At 52.4% G+C, this 16,986-nt stretch overlaps 1 protein-coding gene across 6 annotated transcripts in view; it reads right to left on the reverse strand.

The window, feature by feature from the left end:
- Positions 1–16,986, reverse strand: part of PLXNA1 (plexin A1) — a 409,775-nt gene that overhangs the window by 81,501 nt on the left and 311,288 nt on the right. For all 6 annotated transcript variants that reach the window (XM_050958495.1, XM_050958499.1, XM_050958500.1 and 3 more), the window contains 2 exons: positions 7,671–7,767; positions 7,107–7,297 (listed from right to left, as the gene is read on the reverse strand). In XM_050958495.1, the coding sequence (XP_050814452.1) occupies positions 7,107–7,297; positions 7,671–7,767 (288 nt within the window). The remainder of the gene's footprint in view (positions 1–7,106; positions 7,298–7,670; positions 7,768–16,986) is intronic.

Consider the following 16,986-nt stretch of genomic DNA (forward strand, 5'->3'; position numbering starts at 1 on the left):
TTGCTCCTCAGACCTGCCAGCCACGGTGGGCGCAGGGACTGCCAGTGACAGAGAACAGGGCGCAGGCCAGGCCAACTGGCTGATAAATTGTTCCTAAGGGGACAGCCCCATTCAGTTCCATACTGGGTCCCTTCTCGTACTAAGCACTTACGTGCATGCCAGATCAGAAGGCCCCCGCTCGTCAGACAGGGTAGAGAAAGAGGATCTGTTTGCAGAGATGCTGGGAGCACAGAATCACTCACATCCAGTGTCAGGGTCACCATCTCCCAGCTAGGAGACAGCTGTCCCTAGGGAGAGGCTCAGGGTAGACTGGCTGCAGCAGTACAGCATCCCCTCACCTCTTCCCATCACAATGCTGTGTCAACACAAAACAACAGCACGTGACCACACAGGTGGCCAGACGCTGCAACGCAGCATTGCTACATGACTGGGTCCCACAATATCAAACACAGAGAGGTTCCCCCTGGGATCCCTCTGCCCCATGCTCTGATCCCCGGACCCTGCTTGCATCTTCCTCAGGCTGGATCTCCTCTCAGTGCAGGAGTCACTGAGAGCAGCATGGGTGCTCTCCTGACTGCACTCCCAGTCCCCGAAGACACCTGATTCTAGCTCTGCTTTATATTGTGCGGCTGGTCTGGGTTAAACAATTGCAGCATTTCTGCGCACAGGCACGCTCCAGCGTCACTGTGCAGCACCCACAGCTTTGTATAACTGTAGGACCTACAACCAGCGCAGCAGCTGAACACAACAAAACAGTCACCAATGCCCCCACACCCACCCTCTAACTATAGGCTCGAACAAAGATGAGCACATGCTGCAAGGGCAGATGATGATTGCTCATTGATTTATTTATGCAGGACCTAAAACCAGTGTGGCAATTTCTTAATTTATTTTTAATGATTTAGGGACAGAGAGACTGATATCAGGAGCAGACAGCAGCAGCTAATTGGATGCAGCTTGTAGCCAGCACATGCCATGTCTGATGCATTCAGAGTGAAAGGCAGGAGCCCAAATTCCTCAGTCACTCCCTCAGTCCCTGAGGAAACCCCCCAAAGTCAGGGCCCATGTGTAGAGAGCAGAGAGCCTGTGGGTGCAGTGAGCCCCCTCCCAAGAAGGGGAATGTTAAGGGCCAGATTTCAACATGCTCAGCACGCCCAGTTGGAGCCAGACTTTCCAAAGCCCCTTATTTAAGTGCTGAACGGGAGCTGAGCTCTTTGGGATCTCTAGCCCAAGCTGTGGGTGCAGACTCCTTTTTTAGAATCCTGGCTTCACAGGTTACCCTCTGCCCCGAGATGAGTTCTAGTCTAGGGCTGGCATATTTTTAAAGCTTCCCAGAACAGCACCGAGACACGTGCTCTTCCCCTGGATTCACACAGTGGAGTTATCTGTACCAAAGATGTTTGATAAGCGGATCCGTTAGCCACAGCTGGGTTTCCCATACAGAATATCCCCATCTCTCCCACCTATCCAGCTGAGCCAACACCCCAGCAGCCTGCCATTCTGCAGCCCCACCTGTGAATAGCTTGGCCTGAGGGTTAGGAGGCCTTGTTACAAGCCCGTCCCTTGGGCGCTCCAGCTCAGTCAGGAATTCAGGCTGTTCTAGAAGCTGTAGCAGCACGTTCTGCTCTGGCAAGAGGGAAGGAGGGAAAGCACCAATCCACTGGCCTGCACGACTGCTGCTCCACCAGGCAGAAGAACAGGCAGGGGAGAGCCCACTTCCTGCACACAGAGTCCTGGCCCAGATGGCAGACGTGCAGGCAGTAGCAGCTGGGTTGGCTGCCATTTAAAGCAATCAGCCCTCGTGGCTTTAAAAGCACTTTCAGGTCTATGACACTGCAGCGTTCCACCTTCCAGACACTTAGAAGATTCATTCCTTGACCTCTCTGATACTACAGGGTTGTCCCCCTTCGAAATTTTAGGCAAAACTAGAGATCCTGAAATGAGAGGCTGACAGGGCAAGTGATGGGCAAGCTTCTTCCTAACATAGCCCTGCCAAGGCACCTCACTTCTCACCTGCAGCGCTCCCTGTATTTCACTCCTGGCTCTCATTCCCTTCTCAGTGTGTCACCTCCATCCTGACCTAGCACCCCCTGTTACCCCAGCAGCCCCTGGGGCCCACCCACAACATGTCCCCTCCTGCTGCCACTGAAGCCAATGGGAATTCGGCCACTCACTTAGAGGCAGCAGGATCGGGCCCATGAGGTCATGTGAGATCAGGGCATGCATCTCTTCATATGCAGAACTGGCTTCAGATAGCTCAAAATAAGGTGACAGCTGGTCTCCTGGATGGCAAACATACCATGAGGAAAGCAGAACTGGGGTCATTTCAGTCCTAAAGTGACTCCCAGGCAAACAGCAATCTACATAATACAATTCCAGGAACTCGCTGTGTGTCTCACTCTGAAACCTAAAATCTCTGTTGAGTCAGTGTGAAGCGATAGATACAGCTACAGTCATGGCTGAGAGCTCTTTCTGTTTAATCATCACTGGGATGCATGGTCTGCTACCATCCAGTTTTTAAGGTCTCAGCCACTTGGGCTTTTTTACACATGTGACTTTATGAATTATGCCCATGTGACAGCAGGACTTTTAGCTACTAGTACATAATCAACACGTTGGCCCTTCCAGCACCTACTAATCCAAGGAGCTCACTACCCTTTAAAGACAGTAACAAAGCTTCCTAACCCTCTTAGGAAGAAGGTCACTATCATTAGCTGCATTTTACACATGGGGAAACTGAGGCATGCCAAGGTCTCAGAACATTTTCAGAAGTGTCTGCTAATTCTGCATGCCTCAGTTATTGGGGCCCCAACATGGGGCTTCATTTGCAGGCGTTGTGTGCACCTGCTGTTCCCACTGACTTCAACAGGAGTGACAGGAGCATACTTCCTGAAAATCAGGCCCTGGTTGTCTCGAGTTGGGCACCCAAACACAGGGGCCGCTTTTGAAAATGATGGCCAAGTGGCTCGCCGGCAAAGCCAATGTGACTCTCATTCCTGTGACATCTGAGTACTCATGCTTGGGCGTCTCAGCACCAGACTGGCCTTGTGTGATTCTAAAATATCAGTTACCAGGTCACCTTATAATAGAGCTGCCAGGCCTTGAAGTGCTCGTCCCTAGAGGGCTATGCTGGGATTCTCCCTGGCTACCACACCCAAGAAGAAGGGGCTCAACTGGAGAGCTCTCAGCACATTAGCCTGAGCTGGTGGGAAGAGAACGGATGATGAGGTGCATTTCCAGGTCAGGATTTACAGAGTGTGTGTGTTTTAGCTGATGAGGAAGGTAGGCGACAGGGAGCAAGGCATGTTTCAACACCCAATGCCCAGAAATGCTTCTTCTCCTATCACTCCGTGCCCTGCCCCCAAGATCATTAAAACTGAGTAGATCTTAAACCCCTCATAGACTTCATAGTCAGGGCTGGCTTTATGAACTGTGGGGCCTGATTCGAATACCTGGCAGCAGTCCTGGGCTTTGGCGGCGGGGGTGTGTGTGTGTGTGTCTGCTCCAGGTCTTCAGCAGCACTTTGGCGGCAGGGGAGTCGCTCTGGGTCTTCCGCGGCACCAAAGGACCCCCTGCCGCCAAAATGTCGCCAAAGATCTGGAGTGCACCCCCTTCCCCCACTGAAGACCCGGAGCGGCCACCGCCACCACCACCCCCCCCCCACCGCCAAAATGCTGCAGAAGACCCGGATCTTTTCCCCCCCCACCCCACAGGTGCCGGGTGAGTAAAAAAAAATTTAAAAATTAAAACGGAACCTACAGCACAGGGTCCTCTTAGGCGTGGGGCCCTCTTAGATGCGGGACCCAATTCCCAGGAATTGGGGGAATCGGCCTAAAGCCTGCCCTCTTCATAGTCTTTACATGGTTTGTTTTTCCTTCCTGCACATCCTGCCCAGCCTGAGGCAGAGAAGCTAAGTGGGCCTGTTACCTTTTGTAGGCCAAACCCTGCCCTAATGCAAGCAGGTGCATCTCCTGATGACTTCAACAGGAAATGTGCTTGCTTTGGCACCTGATGAATTTGGTCCCCTCTGTCTAATCAGCATCACTTTGTTTTTAGCCAGTTCCAATGTCAAGATCTTAGGTACTAGCTCAAGGCTGTAAGGCTGGAGTATCCAATACCACAGAGCAGCCCCTGCTCTCCCCATCCCCCTAAGCAAGCTTTCATTGATGTTTATTAATTTATTAAGGAAGTGTTATTTACTCCTTCTCATACCACAAGAACTAGGGGTCACCAAATGAAATTAATAGGCAGCAGGTTCAGAACAAACCAAAGGAAGTATTTCTTCACACAACACACAGTCAGCCTCTAGAACTCTGCCAGAGGATGTTGTGAAGGCCAAGACTGTAACAGGGCTCAAGAAAGAACTAGATAAATTCATGGAGGACAGATAGCCAGCCTGGGCAGGGATGGTATCCCTAGCCTCTGTTTGCCAGAAGCTGGAATGGGCAACAGGGGATGGATCGTCTGATGGTTACCTGTTCTGTTCATTCCCTCTGAGGCACCTGGCATTGGCCACTGTCAGAAGACAGGATACTGGGCTAGATGGACCTTCGGTCTGATCCAGGATGGCCATTCTTATGTTCCTATGACCGCTTTAATGTTAGCAGACATTTTGGAAAAGCCATTAAACCTTATGCCTCAGGTTTTAAGCCAATCTCTCTTTGCTGGTGGCTAAGAAGTTTCTTGCACCTTCCTCTGAAGCATCTGGTGCTGGGCATGGCTGGAGACAGGACACTGGACCAGATTGCCCCCGACTCAGAGCCAGCACGGCAATTCCTGAGATTTAAACCTTGGCAGCAAGGGGTGATAAGAAAACACTCCTATACCTAGAACACGGGAGTCGGATGAACCCTTTCGTGGGTCATGCACACAGTATGGAACAGTGTGTCTTGTGCTTAGAAATGAGGATGGCATCAGAAGCCCTTTTGCCAAATCCATAGCTGATTCGCTGCAGGACCTTATCACTTCCCTGTCTTGTGCCTCGGTTTCTTCCTCTGTAAAAGAGGGATAATGGTCCTTACCCCCTTCCATAAAGTGCTTGCAGCTGCAGTCCCTGGGTGGAAGGTGATGAGCCAATCCAGCTCTCAGAGCAGAACGTCTCTCAGGCTCTGCGGCTCAGCCCATCTCTGCTATAGGATGGCTCAATGCTCTTAATCACTAGTATTTTTTATCATTAATTTGAAACAAAATCCCAGTGGATGGGTGACAAGCAGGCATTGTCGGGGCATGGTTCCCACCCACTGCTGTGAATGGCAGACATGTGCCTGCAATGGAATTACACTTCTCAGCAGGGCCAGTGCAATAGTCACCTCAGTGCCAATAACCAGCCCGAGCTGAGCGACTTTGGGGAACAGGAGAGGCACGACTCTCATTTCCAGCCTTCATCTGATAGGACACTGAAACCCAAATAGATTAGATACTGTGCTGAGACTCCGGTAATTAACACCGTCAAGGCCTGCCTGGCCTGGAATCCGTGGGTAAATAGAACACATCAAATAGAATTACCCACCAATCCCTCCTAATGCACTTGGAGCCTGGCCCAACAGACATGTTAACATTAATATACACTATCTTATTAACTGAAGGTCATAAAAGCTGTCACAGACCAGAGATGATGAACTACCACTGCCCAGGGGGCAGGGAAGAGGGGGGAAAGAACCCAGACCCATGGCTTGCCTGGGATTCCATACCAGGATCCAAGGAAACCTAGGAATATGTGAGGAAGGTTGGAGCCTCTGGGCGTGAAAGCACCGAGAGAGAGGCTATTAGTCTGCAAAACCGTGGAGAGGGAATAATAAACAAGCAACCCACGATACCAAGGCCATGTTTACACTAATTGGACCATAGTGGCATAGCTACATGCCAGCAGCATGCTGGGATGTAGTACCGCCTGCACCGACGGAAAGGGGTTTTCCATCACTGCAGGAACACCACCTCCCCAAGCAACAGTAGCTACATCAACAGGAGCATTCGTTCACTGACCCAGCTTTCTCTGCCTCGGCTTTAGGGTTGTACCCTCGGGGGTAAGGACAGCATCGCTCAGCGGCTTTTTCACACCCTGGAGCCACACTGCTATGTCAACCTCCGTTTCAGGTGCAGCCCAGGCCTAAGAGCCTGCCATCTGAGGAGCTCAAAGAACTAACTAATTATGTGGAATCATTATTACTATTTTACACAGCAGGGGAACTGAGGCACAGAGCCAGGGTGTGACTTTGCCTAGGATCACACACAAGTCAGTGCCAGAGCCAGGAACAGAATCACGGAGTCCTGGCTCCCAGCCCCTTGCGTTAATCCACTAAACTGCACCTCCCTCTCTGTATAGAAAGATGTGACCTCCCCACCCCCATCGCATGGGAAGGCATGTGCCCCATGAGTGTCAAGAGATCAGCAGCAACAGGTGAGACAGGGAATTCAGGCTTAATGTGTCAGAACAAATGAGGGTAGAGTGACATGAGAGAGCCGGGGAGATCCCAGTCAGGAGAGCAACTAGTGTTGCTGGGAATTCCGCATGGTCACGGGCAAGCATCACCAGAGCAGGCAGGGAGCCAGGGGAACGTTCTCATTGGGGCCAAGCAGGAGAGAGATACAATAGATATGAAAGTGTATATAACTAACTAGGAGAGAGAGGGACTCTGCCTCTGTGCCACCCTTCCCATGTCCCTAGCCCTGAACTCTGCCAGCTCTAGTCTCCTTGACACTCCCTCTGCCTCCTTCTCACACTCTACCCCATTTCTCGAGACACCCCTTGCACCGGTACATCCGCCCTCTGCCTCGCAGTCTCCCTCTCCAAACGCTGAGAAACGCTGTCTCAACAACAGCTCCCTGGAAGATCTTCCCTGCCCGAGAGCTGCTAGCTCTGTATCTCTCTCTCCCTGCTCAGCCATGCTCCTGTACGCTACCCATCTCCTTTAGACTCAAAACTCTTCAGAAGAGGAAGCTGGGCTCCTTAATGATCTGTACAGGCACGTGCACACCAATGGCACTCAATACGCTAGTCCACCACAGCCATGTCCAGTGCTGAACTGCCCCCTGCAGTGTATTCTCCAGCACTGCATTCAGCACGTGTGCACACACACAGGCCCGTCTTCCCCCCCTCTCAGACATACCTTGATGATCTTGGGGTCTGTACAGCGGCTGTTGCCATTGCTGGCGTGCATCCAGCTGTTCTCGTAGGCCGGGCAGTGCTGCCGCAGGGTGCATCTCTTCTCCGTCACACACCAGCCACACTCGAAGCGCGGATCTGCCTTGAGGCAGAGGCCACAGCTTTCACGCAGGGCCGAGCACTTGTACAGATGAGCTGCAAGGGAAGGCAGAGGGGTGTCAGGTCATCCATGCATTGCTGTTTTTTATGAGGAGGGCACCTGCCCACCTACCCATAAGGACCCGGGCAGAGACCCACCAGCGTATTTAGCACGGGCCAGCCAAATGTCTGAGAACGGCTAACACCTCGGGATCTGCGCTGACCAGATGGCCTGGAGTGCAGTGCTTCGCAGAGGACATGCTTCTGGAACAGGCACATCTTGCTTAAGGGACTGGCTGGCTCAGGGGGCTGGGAATGGGTATGAAGGGCTTTCTCTCTAGGGCGCCGGCTCTAATCAAGCCCCAGCTAGAGGCTGATGGCTGGGAGGCTTGCGAGCGGGCTGTGCAGACAGATCATGTCCCCTGCTTACCCTGGATGTTCTGGGGGTTGTCGATGACAAAGTTTCCATTCCACACCACGGACAGGTTCACGGGCAGGTCGCTGATGTCATTCCCTTCATAGAAATACTGCAAGAGGAGACACAAGAAAGCAGAGACCCTTCGTCAGTGGGGGGAGGGAAGCCAGACGTGTCCTGACGGATGAAGAGAGGCCCAGGAATCTCCCCGCTAATGCACTATTCCCTAGTGGGAGCACGGAGAAGGAAAGAGACTTGGCTCAGATGATCCTGGCCATCAGGGATGGGTCTGGCACTGCAGGTGCCTTTGTGCCACAGAGACTGGCAGCTGAGGGACAGGCAGAGAGTGCTCATGCCCAAAGGCCTCGACCAGCAAAGAAAGAAATGTCATACAAACCACGGGTTTCAAACTGGCAACAAGCCCCATTAATCAAAGAGATCCCACAGCCAGCCAGAAACTGTGCCTGCCGGGGAGCAATAAACAGAAACCCCCCAGCACACATGTGCCCCCAGCAGCTAGAAGGGGGGCTGGGGCGACACTGGGGGGCTTTGCTACTTGCTAAGGGGGTCCTGGGGCAGGATTTCTGAGGATCCTGTGGGAATGAGTGGACAGGAGGTGGGGGAGCATGAGAGCCACCTGGGGACACTGAGCTCATAGGCACCTTGCAGCCAGAGCCGATTCCGGCGGGGCCATGCTGTACTGGGTTTGCTTGACGTGGGCACACAATGAGACCCATTCCCTACTAACTGCTTTTCTCTAGCACCTCCCTGCTGAGGAGCAGCACAGCCATTAGTCAGCTACCCCGGCATGCCCCACCCTTGCCCCAGGGATGGAGGAGGGCAGCTGCTTTCAATGGCACTGTGCCCTACCGCAGCCTCTTCTCTCTCAGGGGGCTTTGGACACTACCATACACCTCCCCTTGCTGCTGTGGAAGGAGCTGAAGGCCAGGACTACCAGCCCCATCTCACAGGTGCAGCGCTGAAGCACAGCGATGAGGGGAGGAGAGGCTAATGAACAGCGTCACAGATCTGGGAGAATTTGATACATTCTCATCACAGCACCGACTGGGCAACTTCCCGTTCCCTGTGGCTCTGCCAACGTACCTCAGTCCTAAGCAGAGACACCCATCGTTATTCCAGTCCCAACCCCCCTACCGCTCTGCCAATGTTCCACCAGGCTACCTCTCAGTACCCACTGCCATTCAGATCTCCTGATCCTCCCGCCTCTGCTGACACCCTTCGCTCCTAACTTGCAGTCCCCCCTCCCTATTGCAGGCCTGGGCCTCTTGCTGCTCTAACAACCCATCACAGTCCGGACTCAAAACCATCTCGGTGAGGCAGGCAAGCATGCATTAGGGACTAGGGAAAGGCAAACCCGGGAGCACCAGAGAGACGACATCTCTCTCTTTGGGAAGAGTCGGGATGGACCCTGCTATCTGCAGCTTCAACACTTGCTCACAAAACAAACCTGTGAGATAGTCTTCACCAGAGCAGCACCGGCACCTGCAGCCCAGAAACGGGGCCGTTCTGGGAACAACATGGGGGGAAACTACTTCGATTAATTATCCTTCAGTCCTCATGATACACAGGCTCAGTCTGTGGCCACAGTAAGGAGTGTATTCCCCTGCTGGTCTGTTTAAATGGAACGATTGAGCTGCCCACACCTTGGCAGAGATTGGAGCTGTCTTTCTCCCCTCTGTGGAGTACAAATGGTGCTGGATTCTACCTTCAGTGAAGCACAACTCCACTCCCCACCCGCCCATGCCTGGATTGCAAAGCCAAAGGAACTCAAGCCACACTCAAGCTCTGGGGCGGTAAGCAGGGGGCAGTTCAAAGACAAAGAAAGCAGAGATTAGAGCTGCAGCAAACTGCTCCTCCTGCCCCTGGGCCTCCTCCCCACCAACACTGTCTACCTTGCTTCTAACCAGAGCCAAACTCCTGGCAGCCCCATCAGCAGTCCCTACACAGCCCCTGCACGCAGGCGGAGGATTAATCGATAGGGAGACAGAAAGGCACTCGGAACCTTCCCTGACAGCTAACGACCTACTCTGGCGAGAGAGTCTCCGCTCCTCTCTGGAGAAAATGACAGGCATGTCAGGAGAGATTAAATGAATGATTCATGGGTTGCTGGAGTTTGTTGAGAGCCACATACATGGCCGTGTTGGCGCTCTTTGGCTCAGACCCCACCCCCAACCCCTGCCAGTTACTCTGCTGCCCAGCTTCACAGACTGGGCATGATGATGGCGGTAGCAGGGTAAGTGGCAGCATTGCCCCCTGGTCCATCCCTTCCTTCAACACCAGTTCCGTACTTGGCTCAGAGGAAACTGAAGTGATTCATTCCCCCTTGCAGCCCTCAGATGGGACTAAACAGATACCAGTACTAGGGGGAGAGGCTTTCTCCTGCCAGGGAGCCAGTAACACCTCTGCACCCCCTTGCCTGAGCTAAATTAATCACCACGTTATATTAGATATGGAACTTTTCATGGAAGAATAGCCGAGCTCGCAACAAATGGGGAACTGAGGCAGAGCGCGAGAGAGAGGCAGGAGGAGGTGAGTCACCTGAGTTCATACAGTGAGTTGGTGGTAGAGTTGGGAATAAAACCCAGGAGTCCTGAGTACCAATCCTGTGCTCCAGCCACTAGGATCCTGCCCCATCTGTGTGAAGCAGCAGCAGGGGGCTGAACTGCAAGCTTGGGTGGCAGCAGCATGAGTCCAGCGGGGACAGACCAAACCTGGCTCCGTGCAGACAGGAGTCACGCCCCCTTTAGGGCTGGGTATACTGGGGAGTCTGCCAGAGTAGAGGAGTTATTGGGACTCATGCCAGCCTTCAGGGCCAGGCACCACGGAGTCACACAACAGCTGGAGGGCCTGATTTGGGCACTATCTGCCTTTCTACAGATGTGTAAGCTTGTACTCTTCAATGGTAAACGGACCGGTTCCTGTGCTGCTTACTGAGCAGTGGAACTTCCAGGAGACCTGGAAATCCTGCATCCCGCCTGCCCTTCCATGGACACTAAAGACCCTGGAGCACCTCCTATCAGAGATGGATTTCACCCTGCAGTCCTTAGCCATTAGTTCCCCAGTGCAATGTTGTTGTGCACCGGTTGGCCATTGCCCTTCCTCCCAGAGGTGGCTGCATTTCAGTGGTGCTGCATGTACGCCTGTCTGTCCAGGTGCACTTTGGGAACTTTCCGGGAGGGAAGGTGCTAAGGGAATAAGATACTAGTAGCCTGTCTACACACCCGAGCACAGTCAAGGGGGTTAGGACTCAGAATGGAACATATGGGGAGAAATATGGCAAGGGGACATTTTTCGTGCTCACATCAGACTGCCCTATTCTGTGTCAGTGCACACCCTGGATAAGCTGCCTATAGGACCTCGGGCTAGTGACAGCTACCACAGCAGCCCCCCACTAGCTAGCAAGGGGGGAAATTCCTTGGCCTTTCTGGATGGGACCAAGAGCACATGTGGGCAGGCCAGTAACTGTTACCTGGGCTGTGCTGGCCCCCGCAGGAGGCCTGCCCAGGGAAAAGCATGCCTGGTAGTTCAGTGATGGTAGCACAGGATGATCTCAGTGCCAGTGTTTGATCCCTGATCAGTGTAAAATCAGAGGGACATCTGGGCTCCGTGCCCTACATTAATGGGGGTAGGCAGGAGGAATGGCTACTCCCCATGATGTCTCTCTGCCTGGACCAGAGACCAGATTACACCAAGGCCCCTGCCCCGTTACTGGTGCACCCAGAAGAGATGGGGGCCTTTCCTTCCTCTGAACCTCTGCACTGTGGTTACTGAAATGCCTCATCTTTAACCCAGCTGGCGGGCTGAGAAGCACCCTCAGTGCTCCTCTGGTGATTGGCCAAGAGGGAGCACCACAGTGGAAACCAGCTGCCCCACAAAGCCAGAAAGCCCTGCTGGCCCACCCCTTCCCTCCTTCCCACATGGCGACTCAGGGCAGGAGACGCGCCAGCCCCACTACTGAGTCATATACAGGGCTCTGCTTTACTGGGGCCATTCGCCTCATCCCCAGGCTCCCAAAAGGCTGTAGTGCGTTGCTGAGCAAGAGCCAAAAGGATGTCCCAGGAGATGGAGCAAAACAACTCTGCTCCAAAGCCAAGGCAGCAGCAGGAGGTGACACATGCAGCAGTACTTGGGGTCATTCCGACCTCATTGCACAACATGCCCCACCAGCCTTGGATATCCCACACCCAGGCCGCACCATAGGTTATAATCCATGCATGGCACATACACATACCCCGACTAGTGAAATGCAGCCACCTCCAGGGTGGAATGCAGCTGCTGCTTGCTCAGTGGTGCAAGGCAGTTTATGACAGGAAGTGAAGAAGAATGACATATCCAATTGAAATCACCACTGGGCTATTCATTATCATAAACCACCAAGAGCTCTATTTTCCAGCTCAGCTGAAAACTTCAGTGGAATAGCACTGCCACCATCAACACCCTAGTGATTCACGGCTCCCGCACAGCTCAGCCAGCACCAGCACTACATGAGGTGCTCCTTGACGGTCTCCCATGCAACTCTCCTTGGCACATCGTGGCACACTGAGCTCCTTCCCCACTGGTCCCAAGATGACAGAGCAGAAGGGGGTAGGAATTGAGAACTTTGCAGGTGTATCCTCCCTTCTGTCCTACCTCCACCTCAACAGGTGGGCAGAGCCTGAAGGACCCTCTAAGAGGGACAAACTACATGAACGAGTGGAGACCATCAATCGGCAGCCTCGGGAAGCGGGAGTTGGGGGAGGGGCAACAGAGCAGGATTTAGCTGTGACGAGCAGCATGGCAGCCTAAGTGAAATTGGCATTTTCAATTTGTACTCTGACATGTCTCATTTGGGGCCCTGGCATCTCGGGGAGGCATCCAGCCTGCAGCTGTCCAAAACACTTATTTGCATCTCTCTGCCCCAACTCCTTTTGGAAATGAGTTCCTCCTGGGTGGGGGTGAGGGTGAGGGGATAAGAGAGATGATTAACCCTTCATGCGCCAGCCCTGGAGACAGCAACAGGCACATGTGGGAGGCTGGGAGGGGACAGACCCAACAGACTGCGTATCTGCCTCTGGAAGAATAAGCCTCCCCACTCAGCTCAGACTCCTGGAGCGACGACACATGGCCCGGGCAAAGAGGGTGCACTGAAAGGCCGGCGCTGTCTGAGCAGAGCAAAGCACAAGGTGAAATGGGAAGAAATGGCAGGAACGGTCTCCGAGCTGCACACACTGCCAGCCCTCACTCTGCCAAATGAATGAATGATCATGGCCAATGGTGACAGTTCTGCCCTGGTTCTGAAGTTCACTTCAGTCATGTATTATCTTCGTTACTGAGATGAGCTAAAGCCATGCAACTCAGATTTGAATTACAAACACCTCCAGCCCTACAAGAGGTTTGGAGCCAGGGCTTCAGTTCAGCCCTTCATGTAGACCAGAACGGTTGGCTTGAGGTTCAGCTTTCGAGTCCTTTGGAAGGTCAGGAGTATTCACATCAAACCCATCTCTAATTTCTATCACATAGTGTGATGAATCGGGAATCTGTCTGTACAGTCAATGAATTCTATGTGATTATGAGCCCTATGTGTCAGTGTCAGGCAAACTCCATTCTGAATGAGCCACCTTTTGTCTTGTCCCTGACCTGTTTGCCTCCAAGCTGGGATGAGGGTCCAAAGGCTGGTGGCAATCAAAGAACAACAGAGGCTAGCTAAGTACCCAGTTCTTTGAAATCTATTCACAGTAGACAGAAGATTGGTCCCTGCCCAGAAGAACTGGTTTAGGAGGTGGGGAAGTCCCCTTGGCAGCAGGCACCTGAAGGGGTTTCTGCTCGTGTAAGAAGCTGTCCTGATGCAGGGGGGCTAAAGGTTTTAAAAAGGCAGAGGCTGGCCTGTTTGGAGGCTATTTTCTCCAGTCCATAAGGGAGAGGCCATTCACCACGTAAGAGCCTGCGTGAAAATGGGACATCCTGCCTGCTCCGAGATGGAACCCCAAAAGCTCACAAGGAAGGGTAAGATAGGAAGTGAGGGCCTTGCGGGTTCAGCTGTGCATTGTTTTGTACGATCTGCACTCTCCTGCGCTTGACATGATTAAGGATGGAAGAGCATCAGGCAGTTAGACTGAACAAGTGTATGTGTAGTGGCTGCTTCTCAACTGCAGTGTGCCCCTGGAGCTGAAACTGGAAACCAGATGCTTCACACCTTTGGGGTGGAGTTCTGGGACAGGGTGTGTTTGAGTAAACCAGGAATCTGAAGTGTCAACATAGCACCCAGAGAGGCTGGACAGAGAGCTCCAACATTCAGAGAGGGCTGCCACATGGGGTCTCTAGACACTCTCTCAGGGTGCAGACCTTCCAAGTTTGGGGAAGTGGCTGGACTCCATCCAGGCTCCAGGAGCTTGAAACAGCCCAGGGAGCCAGAGTGGCAGAGGCTTGGATTCCCCTCCCAACCATCCTAGCGTGTGGACAGGAAGACAGCTCATGACACGCAGTACAACTTGAAGTACACCATAGTGCCCTGCCAGCATCGCTGAAACGCAGCCCTTTCTGGAATGGAGAGGGGCAGCCCCTGGCACACACCTCAACCTTTTAGTCTAGCGCTCAGTGAAAAGTGCTGTGGAATCATTAATGTCCCCCACAGCAGACAGCACCTGGGTTATTAAGGTCTTGTCTTAAAGACACACGCAGCAAACTGCATGGAATGCAATCCACAGCACCAGCTGAGGTCCACGAGTCACCACTGCCAGGATCCTCGTCTGGGGTCCAGGAGTGGGTGTTTCTTCCCAATCCCAGAGCCAGGGACCATGTAAGCCAAGAGACTGACTCCGAGTTCCCTGCACTTCTCTCCAGACCGTCCCACCTCCCAAACACAGAGATCACAGAGCACACAGCTTCAGGTCCCTTCCTGAAGCACAAAGCTCACTTAGCAAGCGAATGCTGAGCGGGCCAGAATCCAGAGACTCTGACAACAAAGTGCTACAGCAGGTGTGAGGACACCTCTCCTCGATTTCACGGCACCCCTGCTATGTTCCACTTATGGCATTAGGCCTGGCCACCCTCAGCAGGGCAGCCAGCAGTGCACAGCACAGGAAACACCCTGCTCTGTTCAGAAACGGACCTTAACTATTCCTGCAAGTGGGAAGATATGAGCTGGCAGCCCCAGCTGGTTGTTTCGATGGTCACTTAGCTGGGGAACCCAGCAGCTCTCGCTGCAGGGAGGGTTACAGAGGGCTGTGAATTATTAAACCCTGTTGTCCAAGATGTTCTTACATGAGCTCTCATCTCTTTCAGCCACTCCAGGGAGCCTCATGGGAAAACAAGTACTCTTTCCTTTGGGCTCAGCTTCTCTTGGGCCAACTTGGCAGTTGCCCGTCTCTCCATGACTCAACCGGAGGGAGGCCAAGCCAGCCTTTTGGTCTTTCCAGAACTGCCGTGAGCATCTCCTTGAATGTTACACATAGGAAGGGAGCCTAACACGTATCCTGAAACCAAGCAGGGGAAGCCAGGGAAAGTGGGTGTGTAGGAAAAGTGGTGAGGAAAGCGGCCAGCAAATCTTCTCCCAGGCCAGGAGTCTGACACCACAGGCTAGTGTTACACAAACACAGCCAAAACCTCCCTCCTGCTTACACCTAGCTTTTTCTTTTTACACCCTTACCCATCTTAGGAGCTGGAAAATCCCTTCTCATTTCTTCCAGGGTCTGCCCTCTTTGGAGTTGACCTACATTAGCAATTTAATCAGGGCAACGAGCTCAGGGTGACCAGACAGCAAGTGTGAAAAATCAGGATGAGGGTGGGGGGTAATAGGCTTCTATATAAGAAAAAGCCTCAAATATCGGGACTGTCCCTATAAAATCAGGACATCTGGTCACCCTAAACGGGCTGGACGTGAGCTCGCAAGCCAGCTGTGGGTCTGGTATCCATGATTCTAGGGTTCCCCTCCATGTCAAAAAACAACCCCCCACAACCATGTTCTCAGGGATTGCTCTTTACCTTTGTGTGTAAATTACTTCCATGTTTGTGCACCAGGGTCAGTGCCAATGTCAGCAGAGCTCTAGGAATCCAACAGGTCTGAACAGATACTGTTGTGACAGATGTTTCGATACTATGGTGCCAGGCACCAGAGAAAATCCTCTAGTTAGAATAGGGCCTTGTTCTCCATTGCCTTGCACCATCACTTAGGCCTGTGCAAAGTGAATGTACAACACACCCATTTTGATCAGGTATTGCATATGTAAAGGACATGAGGTAATAGGCAGGGGAGAATCAGGCCATAGGTTTAGAGGCATTTGATAGGAGGTTCACTGCTGTTAAAGGTAAATGGAAACATTTTTTTTTTTTTAATTAATGCAACATCTGAATCAGATGGCAGATGCCCATGGGGAGAGCCAGGTGGACTTCCTCAATCTCCCAAAAGATAAGCTGAATGGCTTTTTATTCCCCAGTGTTGAAGATCGGGGCGCCGAGCTGTTTTCTCCTACAATAGTTGATGGCATCACTAACACCTACGGCAGAGCAAGGAAGCTGCTGCATTCCATACCCCGATTTACTGGTCGTGACTGTTACAAGGAAAACAGATTCCTGACCTCGGGACTTGGCAGTTAAGGAAAAAAGTGGCTGATTTCCAACTGTTGTTGAAGGCTACACAGATGGGTTCTGTGCACGTTCTGGAATCCCAAACAGTGTTTGTATTTCAATGTAAAGATGTTATTTAATAACAAGGACACTCACACGTCCATAGCGGTAAGACTCTACACTTTAAAAGACTACACAAAGTAACTGGTTTACTCCCCCAGCTTCCCCTCAGCCCCACCCTGGGAGGCAGGTAAGTGCATTCTTATCGTCTTCCTTTTTCAGATGAGAAAATGAAGTGTAGATAGGGGAAGTGACTTGGTCCAGATCAGTGTCAGTGCCAAGCCTGGGACTGTGGTGTTCCTGGGTGCCATTCTGCCTCCAGTTTCCCTTTAACCTGGGTTCCCTCTGCTGAGCTAAGTGAATAACGGATGCAGAAGGGCAGGCCAGATCGTTCAGTGAGTTATTACATGTCACTTAACCCAAAGATTCCCAAACCACAGCCACAGAGAGCCAGCTAGTCACATGGTGCAGGCTCCTGCTGGTTGCTAGCTATTAAACTGCATTAAAAGAAATTAAATACCCATTAAACACTTTGCTAGGATTAAGTGCCCAGTTAATCAATGGTTACAGTTGCCAACGGGCTGTTCTGTGATGGTGGGGAATAGGAACGACATAAGGGTTTGGGCAATGGCAAATGGTGGGGATGTGCCTAGCAGACACTCTTCTTATGAAGCTATGCTTTCCCTGTGAAAAAGCTTAAGGACCCCTT

Source organism: Gopherus flavomarginatus, chromosome 6 (assembly GCF_025201925.1).
Source record: "Gopherus flavomarginatus isolate rGopFla2 chromosome 6, rGopFla2.mat.asm, whole genome shotgun sequence".
Classification (NCBI taxonomy): domain Eukaryota; kingdom Metazoa; phylum Chordata; order Testudines; family Testudinidae; genus Gopherus; species Gopherus flavomarginatus.